General features: G+C 44.0%; 2 protein-coding genes across 2 annotated transcripts; one reads left to right on the forward strand and one right to left on the reverse strand.

The window, feature by feature from the left end:
• The first annotated feature begins 630 nt into the window (after positions 1-630).
• foxh1 (forkhead box H1) lies at positions 631-7,336 on the forward strand. Its single transcript, XM_018693125.2, is given in 5 exon segments — positions 631-1,477; positions 3,093-3,693; positions 4,273-4,377; positions 4,581-5,006; positions 5,008-7,336. Coding segments are annotated over 4 exon segments (1,551 nt in total). The 5' UTR covers positions 631-1,477; positions 3,093-3,219; the 3' UTR covers positions 5,554-7,336.
• A 348-nt stretch (positions 7,337-7,684) lies between these two features.
• On the reverse strand, positions 7,685-20,177 carry oplah (5-oxoprolinase, ATP-hydrolysing). The gene is given in 29 exon segments (XM_018693124.2): positions 7,685-8,599; positions 8,852-8,949; positions 9,104-9,264; positions 9,352-9,509; positions 9,669-9,818; positions 10,279-10,413; positions 10,549-10,695; positions 10,780-10,964; positions 11,135-11,309; positions 11,410-11,511; positions 11,608-11,768; positions 11,893-11,953; positions 11,955-12,045; positions 12,330-12,442; positions 12,570-12,708; positions 12,985-13,122; positions 13,275-13,445; positions 13,662-13,774; positions 13,909-14,049; positions 14,152-14,327; positions 14,839-14,906; positions 15,377-15,515; positions 15,778-15,943; positions 16,110-16,305; positions 16,946-17,069; positions 17,723-17,837; positions 18,438-18,629; positions 19,130-19,335; positions 20,028-20,177. Coding segments are annotated over 28 exon segments (3,939 nt in total). The 5' UTR covers positions 19,301-19,335; positions 20,028-20,177; the 3' UTR covers positions 7,685-8,446.
• Positions 20,178-20,452: the final 275 nt, after the last annotated feature.

A 20,452-nucleotide genomic window follows, 5' to 3' on the forward strand; every position in this document is an offset into this window, starting at 1 on the left:
TTAACTATCAATTGAACAAAGTCAACCAACCGTACAGTTAGACAGTTTTGAGCCTTGATTGTCTGACTGGTTGCTTAATCCACCTAATCCAAAAGACGCTACCAGCAGCATTACAATCACTTTCTTCTACCTGGAAACAGATAGACTTTGATGACCCTGTGATCTGCTGACCCCTGCAGTCAAGTGGTGACGCTCTGCAGACACAACAAGGAAACAGCTTGGGAGCATGAGCTACTGTTGTCATCTGTTGTCCTCAGGAAAAAATACCAAACAGTACTTTAATAGTGTTTTAAATATAGGATCATTTACATTAGATGTGTCTGCATAAATTCTTAAAAAGAAACATCTTAAGACTCACTTTTTAAAATCTTGCTCTTATGTCATCTGTGTCCTGGTCTGGTATTTATTCTTAATACAAGTTTTTTTAAAAATATATATTTTCAGTATAACTTCAAATGATAACACAAAAGCTGCACAGACCAATTTATGCACATAGTATTGGTTTTACGAGCCCTGATTAATAGATAGCCATATTGGAGATTTCTACATCCACTGCAAGTGCCACACATTCAATAGTAATGTACAACATTATTCCAGAAGTGTGTCCAGAGTACTCTGAATTATCCACAGACTGCTGGGAACAGCTTCTATTAAAACTTCTTTCTACTGAGAAAACTGTCCCTATGAAAATGCTTGACTGTGTGTTCTGTGAATTCTCTGAGAGGAACTGGGACACCGTTTCTGAAAAGAGATGTTGCTTTTGTTTTTTAATGTAACTTTTGACTAGAAATGTATTGTTCAGTGCCCTTGTTAAATAAACAATAAAAGGCAATGGAGTCATAGTACATAAAACATTCTTGAAGTAACAAAGCAGTGACAGCACTCTCTCACTTTCTCTGTCACAGAAACACTTAACTTCATTTCTCCATGTCAGTATCAGGATGCATCACAGGACAGCTTAGCAGGGATTTGTCCAGACACAATCAGCCTATGTGAACAGCCTTGTCCTGGATGCTGTCCTATTCACTTGGTTTCCCATTCTTCTCATGCATGGCTCACTAATCCAGGCAAAACCTATTAAGTAGCACTCCAGCAGACAGGAAGAGATAGATTGACAGTTTGTATTTAAATGAGCATGTATGTCGCTGGGCATTTCACTGTGAGAAGTCATGTAAATTAGGATCTAAACATTGTGCACAATGGATGAGGGGGGTTTGCCTGCACATGTTTCATTTTACAGCTCATGGGGAGAAAAACAAACTCTCATAGAGGAGAAAATACACCAAGTGAACCAGGACATTTATTTTAGGGAGAGAGAATGGGGCCTTCTCATTCAATTTTCAGTGAAACCACTAGAGGGTGACAAACTATATGACTATGCAACAGCGTGTGGCAACCAGAGAAGAACCTTATGTATGCAATCTCTAGCAGGTGAAGGAGGTTCTGTGTATTACTGCAAAAGCTGCAAATTCACGTGGTAAGTTTTTCACATAGGTGAAATAAAATAATCCACTTGTGCAATCACCTGACAAACAGGATCTGCCATTTCACTGCTGATTTCATTTAAAGCTCAAATATGGAGAGATCTAGTGCTATTTAAAAAAAAGCATAGTGGCATTTACAATTCAATGTGACTACATTTTTTGGTAAGCCACACAACATGCCAAGTGTAGGTTAAATGCCATGTTTTTTTTGTTTCTGTGTCTTTCTGGTGACAAATCTTGGTGGCACAATCACTTGATTCAAGACAGTTGCGTTTCAATGATCTTATCAGATCCAGGCTGATTAAATGTCAAAAAAAGGTCAGTGTCAGGTTTTTTCCCGTGCGACAGAAAGATACTGCAGGTTGTTGATTCTCAGACTGACTAAAGTAGTTTTTGTTTGAGTGATATTTTGAGGCAGTTACCAGCAGTTCGGTGTGTGTGGTGTGTGTGTGTATGTACATGATTGCTCCTGTTTTAAGGTGTGAACGTCCTGCCCATCTACAACGCTTTGCAGCTTGTAAGAGCCAGAAAACCCACAAACGGTGTTGAATAGCCGCTGTATTTCGTCACATGCAAAACAGCTTCTTTTAGGGAAGGAACGGTCTCCAGCTTGCCGACGGGGGTTCCTTCTAATCCAACTTGTTTTCACTGTCTTGCTGGGAAGCAAGGGTTTGCACATTAGCACTGCGTTAAGTTGGACAAAAGACTTGCATTCCCGAAACTTAGTCTTTCGACGCTGAATGCCGTCCTGCAAAGTCCCAGTGAGACCCTACTGTGCGCACAACACCCACCGACTGTTGCGCGCTCCCAGAGCTCCACAATACTGTCTCCAAATGATTTATTCTGCATCTACTGACCAATTCCAACATATGAACTGCCCTCAAAACAGAGATGCCTTCCTGAGGGGTAAACCCTTGCATGGCTTGCTCTCTGGAATAAGATTAACCTGCATCACTGATACTCGGACAGTTTCAGTTTGTGACAATTTAAAACAAATCAAATCATTTATTTGATGTAGACTAATTAAAGCAATGATTCCTCAATTATTGCCCTTGTCAACTTCTTATCTTTCGGTGTTTGTTTATTAGCTGGACCTCATGTATATTGCTCGCCAAAAATTGTTGATTGCATGTAAGCTTCAATCGAAATTACTTCTCTTTCTTGTACCCCGCCCCACCCCCAGTGAGTTTTACTTTTCGCCAAAGCGTCACTCTCGAGAGGAAAATATTCAGTATTAATAAATAGTAGTTTAACAGTGAAGTTTTTTATAGAGGTAACAAGAGTAAGATTTTTATTTGACTCTGGAGTGGCTCATCTTCAGATCATTACCCTCCCCTGTTACGCACGTTACATCAAGCTCTCGTGTGTAAATCTTCTAAACACTGTTGCCAAAGCAAACTCAGAACCTGCGTTGTGGCATGTTGATATTATCTTAAGGGTTATTTACAGGTTTACTGTCTTTCTCTCTCCCCTCTTCGTACACTGACCCTCCCCAGCGACAACCCCCCCGGGGTGATCACTCATTCTCCTCTCAGATAACGCGTCATTCTCTCCTCGATTACGCAGCGGGATTTACATGAAACTGTTAATTGTTTGCTCTTCAAATAGAGTCAGCTTGGAGCCAACAGTCTGCCAGAAGTTAAGGACCGGCTCTTTGACCTCCCTGCCCCCCTCTCTCTGCTCTCCTGTCCGAACGTGGAACGCCGATCTTTCTCCCCCTCCAGGGCTGATCAGCATGACAAAGCACTGGCCGGAGCAGAGCCTCTTGGCACCACCCGCTCTGTCCCACCTCGGAGAACACCACGACCATCAACTTGACTTCCACGGAAATGCGCAGCAGAGTTTTCCGAGCAGCGGCGTAACGCGGAACTCTCCGGCCCAACACTGGTCTCACTACCCGGCTCCGATGGTTCCCCAGCAGCCGCCGCGCCTGGAGAAGCCCGCAGCGCGCCCCGAGCATCCCACCAGTGCCGCAGCATTCATGGATAAAACTGTGCCACCGGGTTCAGCATACCCGAATGGTCAAGATGCCCACTTCAAACAGGAAAGTATTACCCGGGAGTCGTGGAACCCTGAAAGGAAAAAGAGCAGCACCGGCGATGGGAAGAAAAAGAACTATCAGCGGTATCCAAAACCACCGTACTCATACCTCGCTATGATCGCTATGGTCATCCAGAGGTCCCCAGAGAAGAAACTGACATTATCTGAGGTAATTACGAAAACACATCGTTCATGTGTGTGAATGCACAGTACTATGTACTAGGTTTTTACGCACGGTGGCACTTAGTTTCCACAGACTTTTATTGAGGAAAATCACTTACGTACAAGGATCTGTTCGTTCGTGTTTGTTTATCAGGAGATTTGGGCATTTCTTTTCTTTATATATTTTTATAGTAATTGTACTGACTGCATGGGCAGATGGCTGTTTTACAGTTTGTAAAGTGACACAAACCAGCCGCCTCTTGGTGACACTTGAGTGACCACCATCCCTACCATTCTTGGTTTGCTTTGATAAGGCTGGACTGCAGTGAAACCAGACACTGATCTGTAACAGGAAAGTGATAAGATACAGTTGGCCTAATAGGCTCTGTGTATTTAGATTTTTTCTCACTGCTCATGTAATTTTAGTTCTAATACAGTATACAGTATATGAAATTAGCCTCCAGTTCTGCAAGCCAGTCATCACATCATAGTGCAGTTAGTTAGGCCTACACTGTGTAGAAAGGCATCATCTTCTGTGTGTATGTTGGACCTGACAACCATGCTGATATTTCCTGTTTTATTTTAGATCCTCAAGGAGATCAGTGCCCTCTTCCCATTTTTCAAAGGAAACTACAAGGGCTGGAGGGATTCAGTGCGGCACAACCTCTCCTCTTACGACTGCTTTGTCAAGGTTTGTATGTTCGAAACAGTTTAATGGACTTAAACTTGTGTCAGATCAGTGGCCTTGTAGGAAATATTGCTAGAGGTTTACTTTATCCTACAGCTGCTGTAGATGAAAGATAAAATATTCTGTACTGAAACTAGGCCAGTATTGCCTGACTAGGTTGTCAATACATGCACTCATCTCACTGTCTGTCCTCCCTCTGCCTGTAGGTGCTGAAGGACCCAGGTAAGCCCCAGGGCAAAGGCAATTTCTGGGCGGTGGAGCTGAGCCGTGTCCCCCTAGAGCTCCTCAAGAGGCAGAACACGGCAGTGTCGCGCCAGGATGAGACAATCTTTGCCCAGGATCTGGCCCCCTACATCCTACAGGGACACAAGCCAGAATCAGAGCTGCCCTCTGACCCCCTGACCTCCCTCCCTCCCACCCGCTCAGGGAACCCCTCCCCACCACAGGAGGACCTGTTCCGGCCCAAACTGGACTCTTCCTTCGCCATCGACTCCCTCCTGCACAGCCTACGGCCGACCAGTGCTTCGGGGGATGTGGATGTGACTACCAGGGACTGCTGGGGTGAGGTGGAACACCCTCGGCCTTCTCCTCCCCCGCGGCCTCGCTATGCGTCCTCTGCCCGTAGTGCCTCCAGCCAGCTCTGCTAGCCCGGCTTCCACCTCTTCCTCCTCCTCTGATGAAGAGTGGAAAGGAGTGTCCCTGTCAGGGAAGCGCATTCCTCCAGATGGTGAAGCGGGGTCAGACGGTTATGAGGACTACAGGCCGCCGCTGCACAAATCAGCCAGACGGGAGACTGTTGCACCTCCGTGGGAGCTCCCCACATCCTATGCCAAATATGCCCCCCCCAACGCTGTTGCCCCACCTAGCATGCGATTCAACGGAGGTCCCCTAATGCCCCTGCATGGTGGACTCCCTCTTTACGGCTACGGGAGCTCTCCTGTAGCACCTGGTCACTTCTTAGGTCACGCATATTGGCCCATCCTCCCCAGCGGGCGAGTTTCAGTCCAAGCCCCTCCCCTCATCATGGATCTGGACAACATGTTGCAATCTGTGCCTCCAAATAAGAGTGTGTTTGATGTCCTAGTACCAACCAATCAGAACTCTCACTCACATCATCAACCACCCGGTCAGTACGCCCTGCAGAATGGGCCTCCCCTAAACAGGTACCCCCAGTACTGACTGAACTGCTGCCACTCAAACTGAGCCATACTGTCAGCTCCAACACGCACAAACACTACGATGCAGGGGGGGTGAAGTTAAATCAAGACCCACATAGGAAATACATGTCTGCTGCAACTCTTCCCAACTCAAGTCTTAATCATTTCCTCTGGCTCAGGCGTTGCTGTCTAATCATGTGTGTAGCCAGATGAAAAGCCAGCGTTTAGATTTTTTAAAGAAAGACCTTCTTCGTCTGTTTATTACACAATTTCACTCGCAGCAAAACTACCTCAAACAGCTACACAACAAAACATATCTACCTCAGTCTGTCAGTGAAATAGAGCTCTTTGCACTGCCAATGTTATTTGCACTGTTTTTTATTGGAATGAATTTGCTTTCTTACATGACTTGCTTTTGAATGTTGTCTATCTATTGTGACTGCTGAATGTATTGTTGGATTTTATCTGGAATTTTAAAGTCATGCAAAATACTAACAACGATGGGCTGGGCAGTAGATGGTACATGCAGTAAATATGAGATACAAAGTGTTTAATGCAGTGTTTGATTACTTTACAGTTCACCCAGCCAGCATTTTAAACAGAATATAGGTTGGTAAAGTGGCATAATATCAGTCACAGTGTGTACACACAAATTTGTGTTTAATTTGAGTAACATTTGTCCAGATGCTTAATGATACAGAACAAGTTTTTTTACTGTGATGCTTTTCTTGTCTTAAATTTCAGTGAGTGAGGACATTTTGCATTGGTCCTGTAATTTAATTGGATTTTTCATTTTGGTGTTAGCTAAGGTTTTCTGTTGCTGTATTTGAGGATTTGTCAGGTTTAGCATAGAATCTGTTCTCAACATGTAAAAATGCTGCATGTTCTCATGACACTGGAGACAATCTGCTACTGCACAACTACCAGTATCTACCTCAGACTGGGACATGTTTCCTGTGGACTTTGCACTGCCGGTTATTTGCACTATTTTAATGTCATAATGACCATCTTCCAAAGGAAATTGCTCCTGAATGTCTGCCTACCTCGACAGGTGAATGTTTTGTTAGTTCCTTGCCATTTTTCCTGTAGTCTTGTTAAAGGTTTGTACAGTGCTGAGCTGAGGTGGAAGGTCGTCTCAGAGGTTTAAGTATCAAAAGAATGTCATGGAGTTAACAGGGTATGTAATAAAATGCTGTTTATTTTAACTGTGCTGCACAGCTCTTTTTATGGTGTGTATGTACATTGGTGCATGTTGGATTCTATTTTATCATTAACACAAATCAGCCACAACATTAAAACCAGTTACCTGTTTTAATGCTGTGGCTGATCGGTCTATAGTGTTTTTTCTTCACACCCTCCTATAAGAAAAACAGATCCTCAAGCTGATAATTAGTCAGTGGATGAAGTAGAAAGACGGAAAGATTGTTCCAGGCAGCAACAGCAGCAGGGCTCAGGTCTCAAATCCTCCCAGAATGATAGATTGTTTTACCACACAAGGTAAAACAAGCTATCATACCATCATAAACAAGGAAACCATCTTTGATCCACAGTCCATGGTATTTGCATTGGAGTTTCCAGTACACTCACACACACACACACACACACAGCTGATTTACATCAACAGTCCAGCAGCCGTCAGCCTCCTGCTGCTTCCACTGCTGTGGCCACTATCCCTTTATCAGCTGCCTACGCATGCCTGCACTCCCTCACTGTCCTCGCTCCTCTGCTCCCTGATCACTCCTCACCTAGAGGATGGGAGGAAGGGACACCACTTTGCCCCCATCCCCCAAACACACACACACACACACACACACACACACACAACACACACACACACACACACACACACACAGCCATTCTGGGTTGTATCTCAACACTCCTGCTCATGAATTTACATGTATACCTCCTAGTCATTCTTAGTTGTAGTGGGTTGTGTGTTTTTAAACTGTATGAAGTCTATGAGGGGCCAATAATCCATATGCAGTGTATGTGCTACTTGGAAGCAGTAGAGTGTAATTTGAACTATTTGAGCAGCCTCCCTACTTCCTTTACCAACTGCCTACATAATGAGCAAAATCAATGTTTGTGAGTCTTCTTGTCCTACACAAGAAATGAAACTACTGTTGATGTGATTTGGAAAAAAGAGGACAGTCTCATCAGTAGAAATGGGGTTTATTTGTCTGTTCTGTTAAAGTAACAGAGGTGCTGTTAACTGTTGTGCTGTTAGATAAGTGGTTACTCTAATTTAAACAGGTTTGTTTTATCTTCCAGTTAGGCTGGAATTCATGTAAAAATTGGGAAACATTTCAGTAGGCAAAAATAAACTATATCTTACTTACAATGGCAAATTTGCTGTCTCCATAAAGTATTAGTTCTTGGAAATATATGCTGTAATATGTATTATCAAAATAGGACTACTAAACATACTTAAGGCTACTGTAAGAAAAAGATTCAGAACAAGTGGAATGTTAAACTTGGCTGAGTCATATATAGTGTAGTTTTGCTGGGGACAATTTTAATCTTAACCTGAGCTGTAAATATTCACTGCTAATGTAAGCATGGTGTTTTCAGAAACCCTAAAACTATATGACATTTCTGTATGTCCAGTGTCTGCAAAATATCTGTTAGCACACAGATACAGTAAAAGTGTTACTGGAAAACTGTTCTGTCCTAGTGGTTCTGACTGGCGGTTAGTACGAGTTGAAACAGGTAAAATGCTGCTAGCCTACGTCTAGGGCTTTATTTGTCACAGTATGATGTGAGACCAGTTACCACCATTTACTTTGCTCATTTTGCCAGAATCTTGCCATCTTTATCCATCTATCACTGTGCTTGTGTTCCTGTCATTTCCCCATCTGTGTCCCACCTCTCCTCTGGCCTTGCCTGTTAACTCTCTCTTGCGTTCTCATTTCTTCTCACACTCCCTCCTGAGCCATCCGGTACTCGAACACGCTGCCCCTCTCGAGGAAAGTCTCGTTCAAGCGCCTGCGCTTGGTCTGAGGTCTACTGGTCGTTTCCTTCTCCCTTCCATAGCCTCCTCCTCCAGGGGTGTAGAGGCAGAACATGTCCTGTAGGGGGAGACACACAACCAGACAGTCAAGTTACTATCAATGCTGGCAACTTAAGTCCTGAACATTTATATACCATTCAATAACACTCTTAATTAACAATAGTAATTAGAGCAGTGACATCTGTAGGTGGTTTAACATTTTCATGCAGCATGGCAAAATTCAGTATGGCTTTCTTGTATTTGGAACATGTACTGCTATTATTGTTATTCTGGTAGTGTTTCTTTCCACATACACATTGTGCAGTCTTACCCCGGGCTGAAGGCTGATGCTGGTTTTGGCTCCCAGGTTGAGGACTCTGCCATCGGCCCTGTGGAGCAGGTTCAGCCCTGCTTCACCATTCTCCCCCCCTGACAAAGAGAGAAGGTGACGGCTTAAGTTTACACAGTAAAAGAAAGAAAGAGTCCACTGGCTGTTAAGTAAAATGCAAAACCATAACACACTTAACGTAGCCTGAACATGGAAATGGCTGACGAGAACAGATTCAAAGGTTAAGAGTTTTACCCTGGAGGCCGTAGGGGCAAGTGGCCCGCCTCTCTGTCAGTACAGACAGAACCACCTTGTTCCTGAACAAAAGTTTGCGGATCACACCGTCTCCACCGTGGAATTTCCCTGCACCTCCAGAGCCAGGCCGCAGAGAGAACTGCTCTAAAATCACTGGATACCTGAGCACCAGACAGACAGGAGCCAATGTACACTCAACAAATTCACACAACAAATTTCTTTAACTAAAACTTTAACTTATGTCCCACCTCTTCTCCAGAATCTCAGGGTCAGTGATGCGAGTGTTGGTCATGTGACTGTGAACTCCACTCCGCCCATTCCAGCCTGGCCCCGCCCCTGCTCCCCCGGCAACTGTTTCGTAGTAACCGATCCTCTCACTGCCAAATGAGATGTTGTTCATGCAGCCCTGAGGGCAAGAAAAACAACAACATATGAAGAGATTTAAGCTGAATAATAAGAAAATCTCTCCCAAATTGATGTGTTCCTTTAAATGTTTAAGGGAGAGATGAAAAATAAACATAAAAGTGCACCTTTTATTTTCATGGTTAAATCCAGCCTCTCTTACCTGTGAGGCAGCGCACACCTCAAACGCCCTAAAGATGACGTCGACCACTCTCTGGGATGTGAGAACGTTTCCTCCAACCACAGCTGCATTCTGGGAAGGCTGGAGGATTGAGCCAGGGGGAATGATGACTTTAATCGGTGCGAGACAACCCTGGACATGAAAAAGGAAACAGATTCATAATTTAAAAGTAACATGAACAATAGTTTGATTTAACTGTATGTTATTTTTTAGCCATTTGATTTGTTTTTTTAGGTGCATGCTGAATTACAGTACAGACAGTCAAAAGCCAAATCCTTATGTAGGAATTTTTTTTACATGAACATGGGTTATATATAAAAACACCTAATGGAGTTCCAAAGCGTTTTATTAAATCTGAATCCAGTTCTGAATCTGCTAACTGAATCCACATCACTCTTCTATCACTATTCAATCTGGAAAGGAGACATCTATCAGTTTAAAAAAGTGTACTGATTGACTGACTGACTGACTGACTGATTTTTGCACCAGCTAACATACAAGCATGACCCAGGCACTAATATAAACTATGGTAATTAACACAAACCATGGACACTTTACTGTGCTGAAAACACTGTGCAGAAAACACCTTTACCTGATTGAGGGGGATGTCCTGTCCGACCATGCAGCGCAGGCAGTAGATGAGGGCAGAGAGGGTGATGGCCCGTGGGGCATTGCAGTTCCCCCACACTTCTGTCCCAGTGCCTGTGAAGTCAAACACTGCACTGCCCTGTAATGATGGAGGTTTTTAAATTTAATTGCATATTCACTCTAAAGGAATTATCTGACTTCTCGTTATGTTTATATCCTCGGTTTTTGAAGTGGATCAACACATAGTTCAGGATGAAATGAGAATTATCCTCACTTTTTCTTCATTAATCTGGACCCGCAGTCTAATTGGCGTCCCATCATCCATGAAATCCTCTGACTCCACCTCCAAGGAGCCAGTCTGTTGCCGTCGACGACGTGCAAAGTCCCTCAGCATGTCCCTCACTGCCAGCTCTGCATTACTCTGAAGCATAAACATGTAAAGCCTGTAGCAGTACAACAGCAGTACAAAACTCTTTTATGCTGCTTCACATGGAAACACACTTACCTGAATGTAGCCCATGTAGGCCTGGACCACAGCCAGTCCGTAACTGTCAATCAGCTCCCCCACCAGCTGGCTGCCTCTCTGATTGGCCGCCACCTGAGCCCGCAGGTCTGACAGGTTGTCATGGAGATTACGAGTCCCAGAGCAGTCTGGGTACTGGGCCGGAGCCATCAGGGCTTCAGTTACAGCTGATATGGAGAGGGAAGGAAAAGCAGAGGGACAGAATGCAGTGGAGGGAAAAGAAAAGAGGGGCAAAGAGAAAAGCATGATGGGAACAAAGAGTGAAGACAGTGATGTGAATGTTACATAAGATGACAGTGAACATTCAGTCCCTTAAGTCCCATCATTTTTGCCTTACCCTCTTCTTGGAAGACCCCACCAGTGACAAGTTTGAAGGAAGTGAAGACAGCACCCTCCTGCTGCAGGGAGGTGGAATGGGGGGGCATGGAGCCTGGAGTGATTCCTCCAATGTCGGCGTGGTGCCCCCTGCTGGCTACAAAGAACACTGGCCTGCTCACCCCTTCTCTAAACACCTGGGGGGAGAGAGACGGCAGTGAGAAAGAGGCAGGAGAGGAAAGGAGGGGGAGAGGTTTGTAAGATGCAGGATGCAGGAATAAAAGTAGACAGACTGACTGGGGTGATGACTGTGAGGTCTGGAAGGTGGCTGCCCCCAGCACACGGGTGGTTGCTCAGAATCACATCCCCCTCTCTCAGTTTGTTCCCCAGTGATCTCATCTGAGAAAAAGCAGAAAAAAATAACTTCCCTTTATGTCACCCTGCCTAAATGAGTTGAAGCAAACTCAGAAACATATTCAGCTGTAGATCCCTCACCTGGTACTGGACAGTCTCTTGCATGGCACCCAGGTGGACAGGGATGTGAGGCGCGTTGGACACCAGACCGCCGTCTGGTCCAAACACAGCACAGGAGAAGTCGAGACGTTCCTTGATGTTGGTGGAGATGGAGGTTCTTTGGAGAACTCTGCCCATCTGCTCTGTGGAGGGAGATGAATGGAAAGAATTTAAACAAGTAAACAGGAAGTTAACACTGAACATGGCCCAGGCTTTACAGATTCCTCTCTTTCTCTCCTCTCCACCTCTATTTCTCTGTTGGTATACCTGCTATGCTCATGAAGCGGTGGGAGAAGATGGAGAGCTGCACGGTGTTGAGCTCGGTGCCTGAGGGCGCAGTGAGGCCCGGAGCCGACAGTCATGCAAACATCGCCCTCCTCTGTCAGATGGGCCTCACAGCATGGCTCCACCAGAATGGTGCTTTTAGAGGAAAGAGAAGGAAATTGATATACATTTATGCAAGCACAGATGTTCAGGCAGGGTTAATACAGGCATTATTGCCATTTAAAGCACAAATTAAGGCCAAATACACATCAAACTCAGCCCAGAAAAGTATACCAGAAGCATATGAGTATGTATGTGTCTGTATCATATTAAAGAGATTATAATATTCTGAATTTAGAGAACAAATTTGAAATACTCTACAATGAAAAAAGAGACTTATTGAAAGCTATTAACAGTAACACAAAGTGAAAACTGCCTGCCTGTTCTTATCAATGATGATAGCTGGTCCCTGGATGCTGTGACCACATGGTAGCTCCTCCCATAGATACACACTGGTGTCCAGGTAACCTCCCTCAAAGTAACACTTGGTCATCTACAGAGAAAAACAGAAATATAATACCACTGCAATCACTGTTTCCAGACTAGAAAGTAATTTAAGTGTAAATGTATTTGTTGGTAACATATACATGTGTGCTAAATATTCATGTGAGTCCATATACCGTGACTGGTTTGGCCTGTCCGTGTCCTGTCTTTGTTTTATACACTGATTTGATACCAGATTTTCCACAACCCCTCACTCTGATGTCATCAACCACGATGGGTCTGTCTGGGATGGTGAATCCAAATTCCTTCAAATAACTAGAGAGAAAAAAGGAGGTGTGTGACATAATAGAGAGGGAGAAAGAAAGAGTGAGTAAGGTCAGAGGGAACATGGTAGAGTAGTGTAAATAAATGCCAGCTCCAAAGTTTACTAAGCTTATCTCCTATGGAAAAATGACACATTAACTTAATGGTGTGTTTGCTTACACACTGTAAACAAAAGGGACGAAGGAGCCAAAGCGTACAAGGCAATCATCTACTCACTTAGGGGTGAGTGCAATACATGGCGAGCAAATGAGTAAACAGAGAGCTAACCGTCTGGTGAATGCACCGCGGAAGTCTCCAGCTTGACAGGACTGGGCGTTGCTTGGGTAACCGGCAGCAGTAACCATGAGTGCACAGTCTGTGCCCTCGTAACGCAGGTGGAGGAAAACCTCAGTGGTTATCTGACCGCTGAGGAGGACAGGAAACACAAGGACGGTGTGCCTATGTCACAGCCACTAAGACTGTTCAAATAATGTATCATCACAGTGAAAGGGTTGGTTATCACGCCTGGAGACACAGGCGGCCTACCCCAAAGCGTGCAGTGTTTTGTGGGAGCTGACCTGGTGAAGCCACGTCCACAGAGGGTGTCGTGGCAGCGTTTTGAGAGCTGCTCCACCCTCCGGTCAAGCTCACTGAAACTGTGCTGGTCATACTGCAGCGAGCATGGCTCCTGCACCTCCTCCACCACATCAGCTAGAGCCAAACCATAGGCTGACAGCACGCCACTGTACCTGCAAAACACACATACACATTATAGCCAAACAGAACCAGAAAACAATCAAAAGCATTACTCCGTTTTGTAACTTTTTAAGTAGCAGGCAGTTGTTCTTGTATTTTCATATTAAGACCTGGATTTGTAGTTTTTCTTTCTGGTCTTTTATCTGCAAACTCCCTCCCTCCCTCCCTCACACATACAATGACACTGAAACAGGATCTGTCAACCTTACTTATGTATAAAGACAGTCTTCATCCCCAGGGCTCGAGCTATAGCACAAGCATGTTGGCCACCTGCACCTCCGAAACATGCTAACACATGCTGAGATGTATCATGGCCCTTGGCCTATGAGGGTGTAAGTTGTGGGGAGTGGTGGGAAACAGAGAGAAAGATAAGATTTTTACATGTTTCAAACAGCTCAGTGAATATAATATTACTACTTCACCAAACCGGAAAAACAACTTTAATACCCAAATTACCTGTGTCAGCGCTCTGATTGGCCGACACATGGCCTCATTAGCGACACGAATGAATCCCATTGCAACCTCCTCCACGCTCATCTCTGACTGGCTGTTTGGCAACATGCTGTTGTGTGAGTGGTTGGCCCCATTTGCACTAACCTTCAAATGAAAACAAAAAAAACAAAAAAACATAAGCCTCATCATTACTCCCTTACAAAAGAAAACTGGAGCTCTACTCGATATTTCAGTAAATATTAGTGCCTGTGACTGGTTAGAAGACAAGAAGAGGTTAATCTCTTGGGTGAGATGACGGAAATTCTTCATGGTCTCCTCCAAGGACAGTGGTTCGTTCTCACCGGGCCCAAAGATCTTAGGGAAGAAGGAAGGGAGGAGTCGCCCCAGGGCTAAGTTAGCATCCGTCACTGTCAGGGGGCCACCTAAGAAAATCCCACAGTGAATCAGTTAGAATGCTGTTTTCCACCATAACTGTGCTGTTTAAGGTTTAAAGGCTGCTTTTGAGAGAGATTCTTTTAAGTCATTCTGTGAGAAGTAGCACCAGGGATCATGTTATATGAAACAGAGCTGACCGCTACCCAGCTCTCCGACAGGGAACATCAACAATGAAGTCAGAGTCAAGTTTCCTTTCTGTTAACACACTACATCTCCAGCTGAGGCAAGCTTTAGTTATATCATCTGAAACTTGGATTTAAGCCAATTTCTATCCTTCACACAGAATCAGATCATCAATCCATTCCTGCTCTGTATGCCAGAATTTCTGCATGGAAGAATAGAGGTGTAAACAGTTGGATGTATGATAATTGTTTAAAGGGTGGATGGAACACAGAGGGTGGGAAAAGTGAGCTGGTAATGTGTAGTTGACAGAGACAGAAATTGGAAAGAATAATGGAAGAGCTGAAGAATGGTGGAGGTAATCAAGCTTTGTGCTACCTTTTCGGTAGCACGCTGGTCCTGGATGTGCACCTGCAGACTCTGGTCCAACCACAAACATCCCTGATCTGAGAAGTAAGGAGAGGGAAAAATATATATATATATAACAAAAGAACAAAAAAAACAAAAGAACAGGAAGAAAGAAGCAAAGGAAAGGTGCAAAGTGCATTATGCATGTCAGAGTACACAACCACACTGCTAACTTACAAAAGACTTGTGTCAGAGACTTGGCAAGGTTCAATTATCACATAAAATTTTCAAAGCTTCACTAATTCTGACAGGATCAGAATTCTGATCATATTTGAAATGAATTTGTTCCAGATGTGCCAGGGGTTTCGGTACTTGTTACTCTTTTACAGTCCAAGAGTTAAAGATCCACTGGAAATAAGATGCACGCATAAATTAAGAAGTCACTGTTCAGAGACTGTGTTAAAGACATTTGCTTTTCTTGATGGCAGCTTAACAGCAAGTGCAACTGGATCAACAGGACACAGCCTATCACAATATGTCAGATACACACTTCTGCATCCCAACTGACCTGAAGAAGAGTCGTGACCCTCCTCCTGCAGCCACAGTGTTGATGTCCAGCTGAGGTGCCTGCAGGGTGACTCCAGCTGTGGTGGCCTCAAACACATGCTCATACTGGCCGGCATATCGACTCACATCTGTAGAGGTTCCTGGAGGGGACAGGAGTCAGGAAGACGATAAGAAGTCCATAAAAGTGAGCAAATCCAAAACAACAGAAATCTTAAGAACTCTTATTTTTGCATTCTGTTTAAGCTCAGGCACTGAAACAACAAATCCAAGTAAAAAGCTGGAAATATAGAAACAATCAAGTGTAATAATCAACATTTAAGACAATTCAGATGCACAACAAAGAACTTCACAACAATAGCAGGAAGTTCCTTCAGTGCACTCCTCAGCATTCCCCCTACTCACCGCCCATGTCAAAGCCAATCACAGGTTTTTTCTCCATCTGGCTGTAGGAGGTGATTGCATATCCCACCACACCCCCCGCTGGGCCAGACAGAACGGCCCGCGACCCGCAGAACTGTTCCATCGGAGTCAGACCTCCATCTGACTGCATGAACAACACGTCCACATCCTGAGGTCAGAGGGAAATAAGAGATAGAAGAGATCACTTCAATGTCCAGGTGTCCACTGGAACATCTGGAAAAACCTGCCTCTGTTCTGCAGGGTGGAGGGCATGAGAAACCGTGATTTATGAAAATGTGGTGTTTGGAATCGACACAAAAAGGAAAAACACACACCTTCAGGGCACCCTTGAAGCCAGAGGTGAAGCCTCTTAAATACTGTTGAATTTTGGGCGTCAGGTAGGCGTCAGCACAGACGGTGTAGCCCCGGGGCACTGCCCGCACCATGGGCATGACCTCGCTGGACAGAGACACTTGGGTGAAGCCCAGGCGACGCGCCAGGGCCCCGACTGCTTTCTCATGATCAGACCATCTGAAAGAGCATGAGAAAGGGAGAGGGAGAGGGTGGGACTGGAATGCAAGTTAAGCATAAAGCTCTTATGTAATTTCACAGCTGCTCTATCGTACATTGTGTTTGTCTTATGGACTTAAAAGCCTCCAAGACACGAATTTCCAAAGGGAAAGAAAAGGTTGCATGTGTTTTGAGAAAAAAATGCTAACAGCCTTTTTTCACTCAACTGAAGTCAACCTCTTTTATTTTTAGAAACTTGAGATAAGACAACTGTTTCTTTGAGTGCGAATGGATTTCAAGGAACAAATGGGTGTAGACTTAAGTAGAAGTAAAGGGAGGAGAGATAGGAAGAGAAACATGTACTACCACCTAGTAAACCACATGGGTTACATGTGCGGTGGAAACAGACTATTGGAAACTAGACAACATTTACATGTTCAATGCACATACCACTACTCCCACAGATACATGGAGATACTGAGAGAGTGAACTGTATAACTAAGTATAAAAGAAAGAGTAGTGTAAGTGTGCAGTAAGTTAGAAGTTGACAAAAAGTACAATGACAGTGAAGGGAAGAAGCATAAGTACGTAAAGAGTAAATATAGCTTGAGTAAATACGCCTCAATGCCTGAAAGGACAAGAGGCGAGCTGCGCTACTGACGTGTATGAGTGCAGCAGAAGGACAGCCAGACTGGTGATCCCGCGGGACAGAACTCCTCTCAGGTCTTTTTCCACACGCTCCAGGTCCAGCTCCCTCCACACCTCCAGGGAATCCCCTGTACTGCCTGAGAAACACCAGCACACAAGTTGCAGTTTACATCCATATCTGTCCAGACTCATGAGTTATGTAGTGAAAACTTTGAAGGAATCTTAATAAAAGGTACTAAGTGCATTTTATCATAATTAGCTAATTAATTATTGAGTTATGGCCAAAAACTTGTTTTGTGAGGTCACAGAGACCTTCACCTTTGACCTTTGACCACCAGAATCTAATCAGTTTGCCCTCAAAGAATGAATGTTTGCCCCAAATTTTAAGAAATTCTCCAGGTGATCCTGAGATATCGACAATGCAAAAATAAAATGCCTCTGACCACAGCTGCCAAAGGCCTCTGTGCCAAAAAATACAGTATGCTGCATTTGTTGTACTCCTGTTACCACTGATAAATACGTGATCAGAAACAGAATGAAACTGGAAGTATAATGTCAAGCAACATTAGTTAATTAGCACTCAGCAGAGGCTACAAATAATTAATGGCAATCCATTAAATAGTTCTTAAAATACTTAAGTCAGCACAGTGATGAACCACCACTAGTATGGCTAAAGATGTTATCAGGAAAATAAACTCCAAGTGAACAAGTTTGTGATCCATTTAAGGTTTTGATAAACCTTGACACACTGCTACACTTATAAAAGAGAACACATAGCTCTGGTTCAGACCTGTGACAATACGTTTGGGATCTTTCCTGGGCAGCTGGCAGCCATCTTGTGTTAGAACGACTCGCTCATCCACCTCTATTACCTCTTCATATAGCACTTCAGGCACTGCAACCTCCTGTTAATATACACACAGGTGATGTGAATTCAAAACAGGTGTACTACCAAGAAAACATCTGACAGATGGTACATCCCACTCATATAAAGAATGAACAAAACATATAGCAACATACAAACGGGAGGTTGGGTCAAATTATGTCAACATGAGTGTAACTGAGGTAAAACTGAGGTAAATGCTCTACTGTATGGGAGTGGCACTTGAAATAATTATCCCTTTCATGTGCTGCATTTCTGACTGTTTGCTCTGTAAGAGCATCAGCTTCATAAATATGTGACCACTTAAACTATTAATGGTACAACTGGTCTGGGGGCAAACTCCAAGACCTGCCCTCAGTCTCTGGAGCACAAGATAATAACTAAACCTTATGTTGTAGGGACAGTAGCCCTTTATCCAGGCTACTCAGGCAGACCACATGAAGTGCAGTTAAAAATACATAATGATGCTGATCTGCTGAATATGTTTGAATCAGGTGGTTTCAGGTGGTTAGATAAACTCACAAGTCAGGGTCAGTTAACGTCTTACATAAGTGGGTCTGTACTCGCTTTACCTTCTGAATTTAAACATTTAGGCATATATTCAAAATAAATCATTACAAACCAAATCAAAGAGCTTTGGCCTGGCCTGTGTGCCAATGTGCAACAAGTCCTTAAAGCCCTTTGTGACCAGGAGCGCAGTCCTTTCTCCTTCTCTCTCCAGCAAAGCGTTGGTTGCCACTGTGGTGCCCATTCTGATCCAGCCAATTAGTGATGTGTCTACAGGCTCGTCACGAGGAAAGACCTGCCCTGTCTCCTGTCAGCAAATATGTACATATATCACATACTGTTCTTATAGATACAGTGATGATGTAATATTATCATATTAATATTATATTATATATAGTAATATTATCAAGATATGATATGACAAGACAGTTATATTACATCATGTTTGCCTAAGCTGTGCTATCTTTTTCGCCTTTGTGTGTTGTTCAACTGCTCTGCTCTGAAACATGCTTTCATCTGCTCTCAACAATCTCATAAGAAGCCATGTGCTCAAAACTACAGTTTTTCAGTCCAGCCTGTGATTCTAACTGCATGTAGTAACTTTCCAGTAGCAACCTGCATAACTTTTAATGACCTACATAACTTTAAAGACCTTTGAAGACCTAAGGCAACCACCACCACCACTGGAATTTCTTAACCTCCATCTGACCTCTAATCCCACATAACTCTTTGTATAAATGAAATATAAGCACAAAGCACTTTCTTTTTATGTATATATAAATACAACCATCCATCCTGTCTTGTTACCTCTTCCAGGACTCTGCGGATCCCCTCAGTGGGAGCGTCTTTGTAGTTCTGGGGGTCTCGAGACAGAAGTTTCAGGACTCTCTCGCGACCATCGGGCAGCCGGGCAAACACATCGGTGAAGGTGCCACCCCGGTCGATGGCAAAGTCGAATTTCCCCTTAGTCTCAGCCATGGTGAAAAGAGAAGCCAAAAAAGCTGGTCCTGGATCTGGAACCAAACAGAGTCAGAGTTAGAGACAGGTTGTATTCACTCTGTAGTAATATACTGATAAGGGAACAGGTGAGATACCTGTTGTAAAGGGGAGGGGCAGAAACACTTCATTCACAAAAATCAATACAAAGACACAACTGCTTTACAGGTGAAAGCCTGTGACAATCCTCCCTCTGTCTGCCTCTATTCAGCCACCATCAGGCTTATGTAAACCAGCCTTCCTTTCACTGACTTCTTCTCTTTCCTCGGCTGCACATCTCCAGGTTTTGGTTTGGTTTGACATTTTGATACCTAGAAGCTACTGTGTCTGCTGCTGTGACTCTGGAACAAGGTGAAAGAGCAGTGCAATTTTAAAGCAACATTGCATCACAGTAAAGCATGCAAATCCTCTGAGAAACCCTGCAGGAAATACTACTGACCAGACCAACACTATTAAGTGAGATAAGCGCGACATAAACTCGCTTCTGATTCTGCAGGAGTGTTTGTTTAGACAACCCCGGAAACAACAAGCAATGATGTATACATCGAAATCATCTCTAAAGTGAATATTTAAAGGCACCGACACCGCTCAGCTGCTAAGTGCGTGCTGTGGCTACAGCCCCATTCATATGCAGGGAGGCATGCATACCCTTAATTTGAAAGCAACGAAGCTAAACAGGCTGACAGTGACCGCACCATTGTATACTCACCTGCCCGACGGTGCTGCACTGGCAGGCTGTTAATCTTTGATAATCCGGTAACTATCAGGTACCACCTCACCTCACCTCCCTGCTCGGTGTCTGCTCGGTGTCACACCACACCGAAGAAACCGCATGCACGAGCAGCTAGCTGGGTCTTAAACTCCGCCCCCCTCAATAAGCCGGGGGTCTGAAATTTGAGTAGCTCTGTATGGACGAGGTAAATGTGCTCTTAAGGAAGTAGCTAAGAACCAAACAGCATGTGGCGAAAACTGTTTCTTTCAAATGTTGTCAAAACTATTTTTGTTTGTTTGTTTTTATTTATCTTTTATCTGAGTTTTTATTCTGAGTTTTTTTTTCATGACAGTGTCACCTGTCACCACCTTTTTTTTTTGAAACAAATTATTTCACAATTTATTTGCATGCTGAGGCCAGTA

This window comes from Lates calcarifer, linkage group LG24 (genome assembly GCF_001640805.2).
Source record: "Lates calcarifer isolate ASB-BC8 linkage group LG24, TLL_Latcal_v3, whole genome shotgun sequence".
In the NCBI taxonomy this organism is placed as follows: domain Eukaryota; kingdom Metazoa; phylum Chordata; class Actinopteri; family Centropomidae; genus Lates; species Lates calcarifer.